This window comes from Larimichthys crocea, unplaced genomic scaffold (assembly GCF_000972845.2).
Source record: "Larimichthys crocea isolate SSNF unplaced genomic scaffold, L_crocea_2.0 scaffold234, whole genome shotgun sequence".
NCBI lineage: Eukaryota > Metazoa > Chordata > Actinopteri > Sciaenidae > Larimichthys > Larimichthys crocea.
Genome location: NW_020853101.1, coordinates 15,004 through 28,345, shown reverse-complemented (window position 1 = coordinate 28,345; position 13,342 = coordinate 15,004). Strand labels below are relative to the sequence as shown.

General features: G+C 42.2%; 1 protein-coding gene across 1 annotated transcript in view; it reads right to left on the bottom strand.

Moving 5' to 3' along the window:
• snx7 (sorting nexin 7) overlaps positions 1 to 13,342 on the bottom strand; it is a 55,220-nt gene that overhangs the window by 40,948 nt on the left and 930 nt on the right. The window contains exons 2-6 of the mRNA XM_019258423.2: positions 3,741 to 3,929; positions 3,038 to 3,148; positions 2,562 to 2,720; positions 677 to 875; positions 262 to 461 (exon numbers count right to left, since the gene is read on the bottom strand). Coding sequence (XP_019113968.1) covers positions 262 to 461; positions 677 to 875; positions 2,562 to 2,720; positions 3,038 to 3,148; positions 3,741 to 3,929 — 858 coding nt within the window. The remainder of the gene's footprint in view (positions 1 to 261; positions 462 to 676; positions 876 to 2,561; positions 2,721 to 3,037; positions 3,149 to 3,740; positions 3,930 to 13,342) is intronic.

Below are 13,342 nucleotides of genomic sequence, written 5' to 3'. Positions count from 1 at the left end.
TCTGTCACTCTGATCAGCCTCACAAACTGCATGGATCATAACTTCATGAGTCAAATACAGCTCATCTGTCTGATCTCTGTTTTCATTTTCACTAGCTGCCACATTCATGCTGTCTCCATTAGGTTACAGAATGATACTAATTAAAAATGATTCAGTTAGACACAAAAAAAGGAATGGAGTGGTTAAAATTTGCTTTCTGGACCAGGGCCCAGCTAAAGCCCCCTCTGCTGTGGAGATGTGAGCAGCGCAGTCCGGGCTCACCTTCAGCGTCTCGGCACAGAGGACGTACTCGTGCAGGGCAGGGACGAGGACTTCAGACAGATGCTGGATTTGCTCTTCTGTTTCCTTGCTGCACCGCTCCACGCAGCCAGCCACGCCTTTCAGCGGCTCCAACAGATCCTCCTCTGAACCCGCCCACTGCGTGTAGGTGGGGCCGTACTGCTTCAACTCATCCAGATACTCTGCGAGCAGAGGACACATTCAGTACACAGCAGACGGATGGGTTCCATTTGTTTATCCAGTATCTTCATCATTTGCAGGTAGTGCTACGGGCTCGTGTCAGCGTCTACCTTCCAGTGAACACACAACCTCTGAAACAGAGGTGGCTAGTCTGGCAGCCTTTCAATCAACCAATTCTGACTTCATGCTGTGCATGTAATCCAAGAATAAATCCTACCTCTCTGTTCCTTGATGATCCTCTGTGTGACTTTGTCTACAGAGCAGATCTTGTTACTAAAGTCCTCCACGTACTCCTGCATCACGGTGAACTCCTCCGGCCGGCTCCTCAGGCCTCGTACCGAGTTGGCTACTGCCCTCACCGTCTCCCCCATCCTGCTCAGGAAGCCTGGACCCTGTTTCCTGTGAGATGTCAACTCCTGATGGAGTTACACAACGGGGCTTTACTTGACCTGTGTGTTAATGCTGATCCAGCTCCTGTGTTTGTACTGTGAGTACATTTAGGCCTGCTCTGCAGTGGAAGCTCAGGTCTACTGGATGAATTTAAACTTTTACTCAGAGTTGTATGTTGGCCGATTTGCATAATTTGCTAATTATGAGATGAAATAAAGAAAATCAAAAATCTACACAGAGACACTCCACCCCCTTTATAATTAACATGCCTTCAATTTTTTTAGGGGGCTTCTTGACGGTGAAGCTGCATCATCTGACAGCTGGAAAGCTTCACTGGAGCTCAGCACTATGTGTCAGGTTTTTCTAGTCTAATCTGTAATAAACACTGAGTTTAGTTTAGGAGCCTACTCACAGTTTAGACAGCAGCAAGTTTGTTTGAACATTCTAAGCTTTAAAAGGAAGAAAATACACTGAGAGTGATGGTGAGCCTAGTTTAGCATAAAGTTCATTTGTTTGATCTGGAATCAAACAGAAGTGTAAAAGCAGTGTGCTTACAGAGAGAGCTGGGTTCTTGTTGTAGAGCCATTTGTGCTATATCTGATGGAGTTTTCACGTAGCTACTTGGAAGCTGCGTCTGTTCAGTGGAGGCAGAGGCTGCGTTTGTCATTTTGACAGACAGGATCATAAAAACTCACGGAATCACTCCCTAATGTAATATTACTCGTCGTTTTATCCGTTTTTAATGATAACAAGATGATTTAACAGCTGTCAGCTGTGATACCCAGACTGTCCTTGATGCGGCTGACCAATGTGATGCTAAAGCAAGACAACCAGGTCATCATATGAAATAGGTGAAAGAAAATAGCTAATTAAAATATATGAAATACTACCAGTGGAAAAGTGTGGTTATTGACAGTGCTGCATGTTACCTCATATTACAGTAGATAACTCTGAGAATGACAGCCTTCAGATTTAAAAAATTCAGTCAATGACGAAAAATATTCAGTTAATGCGACCCCTGAGTGGAAACATGGCACCTTTTGGGTACCTGTGAGTGAGAGTGTGTGTGTGTGTGTGTGTGTGTGTTAGGACTGGTAAACTAATATTCGAATTTCGAATATTATTCGAATATGATAAAAATATGTATATTCGAACGTAAAAATGAATATTCGAATATTTACTATTTGCTCAGGGCAGCGCGCGCATTGATTTTCCTCCGTTGTGTCCCATGGTGCGTCCCTTACTGACCTGTAGGCTAGCTATCTGCAGTCACGTGACACAACAAGGAAGCACCCCATCCCGCTCCCCACCTCAATGAAGAGCAGGCTACACACCAGTGATCCCGATGAGCAGTACAGTTTTGCATAAATTGCACTGCAGTTACACTAAATGTAACATGTTGAACATGACGCTTGGATTTAGTTTGAAGACCGAAAATAAATCAGCGTTTGACTACCACTGGTCGTTTTTCTTGACATTTGGCAGTGCAACGCCCTCTGTTGGATATAACGGGGTACTGTTACAATACTGTTACAAGTCCTATTCTCCGCGGGGGGAAAATAATTAATTAATTAATTAATTAATTAAGAATATTCGAATATATTCGATATTCGGACCATTTTTTAAGACTAATATTCGAATTCAATTTCTGGGGAATGTTACCAGCCCTAGTGTGTGTGTGTGTGTGTGAGTGTCAGAGAGAGAGAGATCACCTGTGCGGTGAGGAAGACTTTGAGGTGCTGGCTGTAGGACAGTATGGGGTGCTCAGAGATCTTGTCGAGGAAGCGGTGCAGAGCTTTCCTCCTGGTCTCGATGAAGTCGTCGTTGAAGCGCTCCACCATGCCCTTCATCACAAACTTCTCCGGCAGCGGCTGAGAACACAATCAGACACGTGTTCAGGTCTTTTGTGTGTGAAACACAGATTTGAATTATTAAGATACCACGTCATAATAACTATTAAAATTAAATATAAGGTCCCTTTAACGTGATTCTCATACTGTATGAAAATGAATAAAAAAACCAAAAGAATCCTGGATGGGAAGAAAAACTGTAAAAGTGCAGTGAGCTCTGTGGAAAATGGCTGGCAGTAATGTTAAGTATGTGTGACTTGTGGTCAGTGAAACATCCAGAAATGGTCCGAGCAGCCCACAGATGTGTTAAGCAGACGATGTGGTGTGCTGATACATACGTGGACGATGAGCGTCGGGTGGTTTTCTTCCAGTCTACTTCGCAGCCACAGGAAGTCCTGGTAGCGCCGCCGTACTTCGTACTCACTGGAGTCGAACTCGCTCCGCATTGTCTGGAGAGAGAAACACACCACACCACGAAGCTTCAGCCTGGACCCTCAGAGTGTTACCACCTACACCTAGTAATGATCCACACACCTGAGCCCACATTTATGATTATGATTATGACCAATATCTGACATCTGCATAGCAGACTGTATGTAAATGTTGGTAAACTACTTGTGTGACTCAGCTGTCAGCATCTTACAGAGCCCAGAATAGTTTTTTTGTCACATGGACGTCACACTGAGTGGTGGGGGATGAATCTGCACGATATCTGAGGCCAATCAAAATGTTCCTTTATTTCTGCCAAAATGGTTGTTTGTGACAGAATCATCAGTGCTGCAAAGCTGCGACTTCCTTGTTGCCAACATAGAGGGGTCCTTGGTTTCAGGGACAGCACAGACAGCATGTGCTCTACTTGTTGATGTACTGATTGCATCAAGGTCAGTCACACATTCAGTTTCTGCCAGTGTGGCATCTTTCAACAAGATAATATGCATCTCTGCTGATCATGTGCTGTTTACCAAAATGTCAGCAGAGATATGAATCATTTCAGAAGTCCAGAAAGTTCTCTGACAGACACACACAGTAAGACCTCCTTACCCTGGTCACGACCCTGTACATGATGAAGGTTTCGATGGCAGTCACGTGGCTCTCTGGGTTATCAACGCTGATAAAGAGGTCTTTGGTGTTGGCATCCTGCTGCTCCTCCTCATCTTCCTCCAGTCTGTACTGGTTGACCATGGAGCTGGGAGAGTTGGGCATGGGACTTCCATCTGCCCGTGAAGTGTTCTGGACCAAAGAGACAACATTGCAGTTAGCCCGCAGTAATGTTCACAGCAAACACAAGCTGTACAAGTTCTTACTCCGCTCTCTATAGCCGGTCTAAGCACCAGTCTGTTGTTCTAACAGTGATGAACTTCACAAATTTATTAAAGTTTCAGCTTTCAAAGTTCAAAGTACTTCCTCACACACATTTCAGGTGTTTACATCAATGTTCTGCCTGCCCCTTGTTTTATGCAACACTGCAGAATAATCACCTAAAAATTACATACAGTAGAGGCCTGCATCCAGACTGATCTTATTTTGATGAATTGTGCAGCCCTGTAGTATTGGGCTATATGTTGACTGAGAAGTAACAACAAACCACGTTTTGCCTTTCGCTGCAAGGAAAGACACAATTGGACAAGTTATACAATTTAAGGAGCATATGATCATCATTCTAGAAGACTGTGACTAGTGTGACTTTCACAAGTTTTCAACAGTCATACACCCAGTTTATCTTTGACTACTAACTCTGGGAGCCATCTGGGACCTGTGGGCGCATTTTCAATTTGCAAACCTATCCAGATGGTGTGTGGGGTAAGAACTTGATAGAGGCTAAATATGTTCAGTGAAAAAATTGGACTGGATTAATCCCCAATTAGTCCATCCCCCTCTCTTGCAGACAGATTGTACTGTACATTCAGCAATAAAGAGTGAAACTGTTGGTGTTGTCTTTAACACAGAGAAATTTATAGCAGGAAGATCAACAAGAGAATAAGATTTGATTCCAAGATGGCAGATTGACATTCAAAGCAACCAAAAGGTCAATGATCAGCAGGGACAGCATTAATTTTACTTGAAGAATTTTAATGATGAACAACATGTCCATGGTTGACATGGATCCAAGTTACTGGAAACCCTTTGGCATATGAGATTTACATAAGTTAGATACTGGTTTGCTGATAACATCAGACTTTACATCAGGGCCATCAAATCGAGCCAAACTGAGACTTCCAGGTTCAAGAAAATCTCATTGCAAATCCTATGACATTTGTAACTCCGCTAATGGCTAAAAATATAACCCTGGAACATTATCTGAACAGTATGCCATGTGGCTCACAACATATGTCGAGATAAGGATGAAGATAACGATTTTTTTTCTATAAAGATCTGACATTATTCTTTATGTTTTTTCAGTAGACTTTAACAAACCCTCATAAGCTATATACGTTCACAGGCTAAACCCCAACTCGACTTCAACTTTAGGACAGATCTCTTTTTTATGGATTTGGAAGAGGGTCATGATGATGTAATCACTGCAAGCACTTTTAAATTTTAACAGGACCTGTACTATACTCTGTGCTCACAAAGTAATTGTTTATTTACTTTCACTTTTTTTAAATCATGGAAGGCTTTAATTTCTAATAACAAGTGCTGCAGTGGATGCTAGTTTGTCTTAGAAAAGCTAAGGAGCACACTTCATTGTTTGTTTGAGTTACAGAAGCTAGCCTGGACTTGATGTCTTGACTTCAGCTCCCCAACCTGCTTCCAGAACTCTGGCAGATATTTTGAAATACCAGTCAAGGCACAACCTAAAGCTCAACCTGGACTAAGATTGTGTTTCATCAGAGGAAAAGATGGTCATGCCAACCTTGTCCATCACCATGACAACAATCCCACCTAGGACAGTGGTGTGAGCGTGGACCATTGATGTTTTACAGCTACTACTGGGAAAAGTCTTTTTGGGCCACTGTGCCATGAAGTGACATTGCTATTGGCCACTATGTCAAACTGGTTTCAAAGCCTGTCATCTTCTTCAAGACTCTCCCTGGACAGTCAAGGCAAACAGTCAAGCTGCTGCAAACATGGTAGCTCCTGTAGATTTCTGCTCTTCAGCATCACACGGCTGTTCTATTCAAGCCAAATGAACCTAGGCTGATGGCTGATGAAACACCACTGTACAATGTGTTTTTGTGGTTCCTACTGCAAAGAGTGAGATCAGCTGATCACATCACAATTCCAGGAGTCACAGTGTCCCAGTTAAACGTTCACTCACATCATTACCCATTGTCACCAAATCAAAAAGCATACAGCACTGGGATCCAGCTCAAAGCACCACTGTGCCGAAGTACAATCATGCAGAACTGGCACATGGACAGAGTTTTGTACTTTAAGCTGCCAGTGTCTTCCTCTCTTCACACCTTTCCAAGATAAAATTACAACAGTGTGTATCTGACCCTTTGTATAAGTCTCTGAAACCAACACTCCGACATTCACGCACACATCTCATTGTGATTGGTCGGCTGTTTGGACGTGAGAAAGTAGCTAAGGGTTCTCCCTATACACACACAGCTATATCCATACACTTTTTATATGGTAAATGGAAAATATACTTATATACTGTACTTATATATCTCCTTTTTAGTCTTCTGACCACTCAAAGCTCTTTTACACTACATATCTCATTCACCCATTCACACACATTCATATACTGATGGCATTGGCTGCCATGTAAGGTGCCAACTGCTTATCAGTTTGAGGAGCTAACCATTCATACACATTCCTTTAGGTCTAAGTAGCAATGACTTCATGAGCTTCTTTAATGATAAAATTATAACTATTAGAGACAAAATACATCACCTCTTGCCCTCAACAGGCATTGATCTGCATTCTAAATACATATCAGGTGTTACAGCACGTTTGGAAACAGCTGTAAACCTGATATGTATTTAGACTCTTTTTCTCCCATCGACCTTCATCAAATAACTTTAATAATTTCTTTATCTAAGCCGTCAACCTGTCTCTTAGACCCCATCCCAACCAAATTCTTTATTGGATATGATTAATCTGTCTTTATTATCAGGACATGTACCACAGTCCTTTAAGGTAGCTGTAATTAAACCTCTTCTTAAAAAGCCCACTCTAGATCCAGAGGTCTTAGCCAACTACAGACCGATATCAAACCTTCCCTTTCTTTCTAAGATACTTGAGAAAGCTGTAGCCAATCAGCTGTGTGACTTTCTCCATAACAATAGTCTATTTGAGGATTTTCAGTCAGGATTTAGAGTGCATCATAGCACAGAGACCACACTTTTAACAGGGAAAAAGGTGGAAGAAACCTCAGGAAGAGCCACAGAGGAGGGATCCCTCTCCCAGGACGGACAGACGTGCAATGGATGTGTACAGAACAAATCAACACAAACATACTGTACAATTACAATGAATGATAAAATGAATACAGTAGCAGTGGAACCTGTGATAGAGATAGAGAGACACAGATGCACAGCAGCAGCAAATCATCAACTAACTATAAACTGTAATGGAGATATGGTAACAATAATGACAGTGGTAATATGTGTAGTGGACCTGTCCTTTAACGTCCACATAAAACAAATTTCGAGGACTGCATTCTTCCACTTACATAACATCACCAAAATCAGACGCATTGTCTCTCAAGCGGATGCAGAAAAACTAGTCCACGCATTTGTTACTTCTAGGCTGGACTACTGTAACTCTTTATCAGGCTGCTCTAATAAGTCTCTTAGGACTTTACAGTTAATTCAGAATGCTGCTGCACGTGTTCTGACAGGAACCAAGATCAGAGATCATATCTCTCCCATTTTGGCTTCCTTGCATTGGCTACCTGTTAAATCTAGAATAGAATTTAAGGCACCATCATATCTAAAAGAGCTCATAATACCGTACTACCCCTCTAGAACACTGCACTCTCAGAATGCTGGGTTCCTTGTGGTTCCTATAGTTTCCAAAAGTAGTCTCTCTCTAACTCAACCGGTCAAGCTGGATGACTGTCTACCAATGAGCTCTGTTTGGGTCTGCCTGAGATTCTGCCTGTTCAAAGGAAGTCACCAAGTGCTTGCTCATGGTGGAACTGTTTGGTCTCTGTAAATAATATTATAAAGAGTACAGTCTATTCCTGCTCTGTATGAAAAGTGTCATGAGATAACTTTTGTTAGGATATGGTTCTATATGAATAAAATTTAATTGGGACTTTAACTTTCTCCTTAAAAAAGGAACTTCCAATTTCATTTCATGATCCATTCATCTTAAGGCTGATCAGAAAGTGAAAGATGGTGATGTGGCATATCTTTCACATGGTCAAGAGATTTTTTCAATGTTTGTGTGGATGTTTGGATCAGAGCTCTGTCAACTTTTACAGCAGCAGGCCATTCTTTAAATTAGTAATCATAGTGGTCATACTGGTCATATTTAGATTCAAATGATCCAGTTTGTGTAAACAGCAGCCATAACTGTGCTACCTGTAGGGCTGTCAAAATTGCTCCAAAATGACGTTTGAATATTCGCTCTAAAAAAAAACAAAAAAACACTTAGGTTCGAACCATTTGAATATCTATATTTGCGCATTTTTGCCGTCTACAGACCAAAACCTAAAGTATTTCCAAACCACTCTCTGCTGTAGAGTTGGGCTCTGAACCTTCTGCCATCTCGTTTTTCTCTCTGCCATCTGCATCTGCCACGGGTTTTGTCGCGTCTTACTTTCAGCAGTGAGTGACGCTGTGCAAGTGGACCTCCTGTGACCTGTCCCTGAGCTGCCATGCAGTGCGCCCACTCACAAAGCAGCTGCTGATGTGTTTTTTTCCCCCATTCAAATATTATCGAATCTACGTTTTTTTTTTGTTTGTTTGTTTTTTATTCAAATATAAATTTGAATTTAGAATATTCGTTGACAGCCCTCTCTAACAGCTGGGAAGCTGCTGAGGTCAGCAGACGACTGCCTCGCTGCTCTGCTCTGTAAAGCGATGCCAGCAAACATGTGATGACTTCTCTCCCCAGATAAGCTGGTTATCATCTGACCATGCATATGCAGCGGGGAGCTCTCACTCTGTCTGTTCTTTCTGGGTACTGCAAACACACACAGTCTGCTGTAAGAGCGTCCATGGAAATATGGCAGCACTTTTCATTTCTCTTAAAAACAAATAAAGCAAATGATATGCAAAGAGTAACCACAGCTAACATCCATGTCTCTGTCATCAACTGGTTGTTATGGATACAGCAGCCTGAGAAGGAGGAAGCATTTCTACTTCTGTTTCCACAGACCAGAGCTTTATTCACATAGAATACATTTCTATATATTTGCATGTTGTTACATTAATATACAGACTACTGAACCTGCATTTACACACTTCTTTCATGTGTGGACTTTACTTTGTGTTGTTTGTGTGTGTGTGTGTGTGTGTGTGTGTGTGTGTGTGTTTTGACACTGATCCGACTCCATAGAAAAAGAAGTGTATTCAGTGTTTCGGCTGTGATCATGTCTGTAGCCACTCAATTGTTATAGTAACAGTGTTAAAGGTGGAGGCAGAGCCCTATAGCTTTAAATTTAAATTGTACCCACACCACGTCTGACAGGAAGTGGATGAACTGTAAATACAATCTCACACACATCACAAGTCAACTGTGAGCAACTGCAGTAACCCAGGTCATAAAACTGCCCCCACAGACTTGTATGGCGGGCAATATGGCATGATGGTTGCATCACTTCATCCACCTCTCTTCTTACCCTGATGTGCCCAAGATGGTGATTCACCACCATCCTTCCAGGTTTTAATAATGCATTAGACATTTATTAATCTGATTTTAATAGTTTCAGAAATCTCCTTAGTTGTGTTCTTTGCTTGATACAAGCCAATAATTTGACCCCTCTGAAACTGATTAACACCCTCTCCACGACCACAGGTCTTCAGACATGGTTGTTAAAGAAAGAAGAAGCTACTCCCCATCAGGTAGGGTTAAATAACTTGTTGCCAGCTGAAACATCACTGCAGCAATTATCCAATTACCGATTTGCTTAGTTAAGTCCAGGTGGTGACTTGTTTTTTTGGACAGGCAGTGTATATCAGCTGTCTCGGGTCACCAGCTGACACCAATGTACTTTGTCATCAATGTGTTTTACTTGTTTGGCCCTCTGTTGGGTCCTCTGCTCTGTAAAGCACTTTGTAAACCTTGTTTTTAAAAGGTGTTATACAAATAAAGTTATTATTGTTGTTATTATAATATTATAAAAGTTATCTGAGATGTGATTTGGAGATTGTAGTACTCAGATCTCATACATGCTCATCACATGCCATCATGGTCTCAGCTTCCACTGCTATGCAGATGATGTCCAGCTATATATCTTTACTCAAACCATCACCCCTGGCAACTCATTCAATCCTGACCAACTGCCTCAGTGAAATGAAATGAAATCATGGATGCAAACAATTTTTTTTTTCAAACTGAACTGTAATGAAGCAAACATGATCACAACGTCACAACTCCCCACACAGTCACAACTAGAGTTGTCACGATACCAAAATGAGTAACCACGATACTATACCAGACAAAGTATCGCGGTTCCGGGTATTATCGCGATACTGCGGCCTTTTTTTATTATTATTATTTTTATAAACTGCAATGTATTTGTACAAGTTAGTTTGAAACAACAATGTTTATTTTTTAAGCAAAATTAATGTTGCCACTGACGAAGACGGCACGGCAGACTCGCTGCTCGGGCCCGGTGCTTCTGCCATGGTGAGTGTGTTGTCTCGTGTCTGGGCGAGACAGAACTTTAGCTTGTTGTTTGTTTGGAAGCGAGTTTCTATCGAAGCGGAGCTGTCTTCGCGGAGTTCGTTCTTGCCGGCAGAAACACACGAACAGCCAATCAGCTAACAGACGGGCGGACCCAGCGTGCGGAAACAGCCTATCATATCCCTGGACGTCACCAGTAACAGGCAAACAGCCAATCATTCAGCAGCTGTGTAGTTCGGTTGTGGTTCCATGTTGGTTTGTTTACAAAGGAGTAGCGTGCAGTGAGAAGCCGGGAGGAGAGCAGAGGCGGCCGCTATGTAGCGGAGACTGGCACCGGTAGTATAGTAATCCACAGTAGTACCGTCGTGTAAAATTTCTAGTATAGTAGCGACGGTTATGATTTGGCACCGCGGGGTACCGGGTATACCGTGGGTATCGTGCAACTCTAGTCACAACCTCAGAGTCATCTCTGACAGCAACGTTGAACACCATGTCAACTAATCACCTTTTTCCACCTAAAAAAACACACAGCTCATCTCCAGCTTTTATACGGCACATCATCCAGAACTCTCCTGTCCCTGTACTCATCCAGTCCCACTCCCATTACCACATCACCTCCCCCTCTGTCCACCGGAAACTCATAAAGTCCTCCATAACCAGCCCCCCTGCTACCTCAGAGCCGTCCCACAGCCTCAAGTACACACACAAGTACAAGTGCTCTATAATTAAAATGTGTTATTATTATCAAACTAGGGAACTGCATCCACAGTCAGCCCACTTGATAGACCATGCGGACATGGATGGTAATGATGTCAAAAAAATGGACCCTCATGGACATGCAGATATGGAAAGTACAAGTCGGCTGGTTGGCCTGGTTAGGGTGGATGGTTAGGTGTTCAGTCCATCCAGTCAACAAGGTTTCTTTAAACTAAGACTAATCTGTTCCTAAGCCTTGATCACATAAGTCATCAGATGGCCATGCTGTTCACGCTACACAACTTTGTCTCTTAATCTGGAATGTTGAAGCTGTTGTGGTTTGGAGACGACATGACTGTGCTCTACCTCCTCACCACTATAGGCTGCACTTCCTGGCTTTCTTGCTGGGTAAGAGTCATTGTTGGGCGTACAGGTCACATATGAGATACAAGCACACAAAACTGAACTCAAACTGACCACAGTCCAGTTTTACAGACGATGCGATACATGACATTGTTACAACGGATTTCCGTCATTCAGAGTTCACAGAGGCCACTTATGAGATCAATGTAGATCCAAGGAGAGAAAGTGTGGGCTGACAGCTGATTTTTATTGACAGATTGTCACACTCTACAGCCAATGGTATTGTTTACAGCGTGTGTGTGTGTGTGTGTGTGTGACAAATGACAGTATAAAAACCCACACGGGGTGGGACCTAAACACAGAGTTTAGCTGCTTAGCTAGCATGGACTTTGGACACATGGACGCACTGCAATGTTATCAATCAGTTTTTGACTGCGTCACAGAGCTGTGACGTCATTTTGAGACTCGGTTAGTAAAGTTCAGTCAACATGTGAGAACTCGTCTGACAGAGAGTCATCTCTGGAGTGTATCTCTGTATACGGCTCTCTCCCTACCCTCTGGCACCATGAGTTACTATGGTTACGGGAACGCCCGGAAACTTTCTAATGATAATCAATAAGAAGTTTTTTGGTTAGTATGACTGTATAAATCATGAATGTAGCCTCAATGCTGAAATCTTGTGTTCTAACATACATAACAAATGTAAAGCCTCAGAGCTTCTTTCTCTTCTTTCTTATCAACAGTATGAGTGATGACAGAAAACTGAGAGCTCACCATCACACTGAAACTGTCACAAGGCTGCAAAAGTTGCTCTGATTGTTATTTAATCCTGCTGCTGTTTGTTTGATGTATTTTTCTGTTAAATGATAAGAGGCTCACTGGAAACCATATTAATAATAAGAATTAATGATAATGATGATGAGAAGAAGTAGAAAAATAACATAGTGAAATGACCATATATGACCATACTAACTGACGCTGTCTCTCAGTAGTAGCACAGTCGACACATCTTGACACATCATGTCTCTGTTGTTTCATCTGTTGTGCACCTACACCTAGTGAACAGGCTGTTAGCTACACCTGTACAAGCTGGAAATTGGGGGTAATTTAGTAAATGGGGGTAAGCTAGCATCATGATAAGATGAATTAATGAAGTGATGCTAGCTATACCTTTTTGTGCATCAGCTAGCTATCTACTGTATGAATACATTTCCATGTGCATTTCCAAGTTAAACATTAAGACCATGCCGACTGTTGAGAGCGCAGATGCTGAGGGATCAGAGCTGAAAGGACCCAACCCTTCAGGACTGATCCTGGATCAGAGGAGGGCGGGACACTACGAGCTACAAACTTTTACATAAGACTCGAAACGACAGAACTAAGATAGATATTCAAGCGTACATGAAATCTGGTTGTTTTAGTCAAGGTTATGCTAAAATATATTTTCCCCAACTATATTTAAGTTCTCTGTTAAGGGCCAACCTTCAATTTTGTAAACTCCAGGTTTATTCCAATTTATGCCCATTAATTCCAGTTAATTCCCATACATTTCTGTAATTCGCATGGAAAGTTTCCAGCTTTGAAAATTCCTGGAATTTTGCAACCCTAGATTTAGTGCTGTTGAATGAACACGACGACAGTGTCAACAGAAAGTGAACATCACAGACATCATCACTGAGTGACAGGACTGCATTAGACTGTGCAGGCAGACGGAGTGTGAGGACTGCACCTGATCATGAAGCTGCACTTCTGTTCCACATTAGTCTGAGAGCTCATCTAAAGACTGATCCTCTTCAAGCACCACGTTCACACCATGAAGCCAAGATTCATGTTTG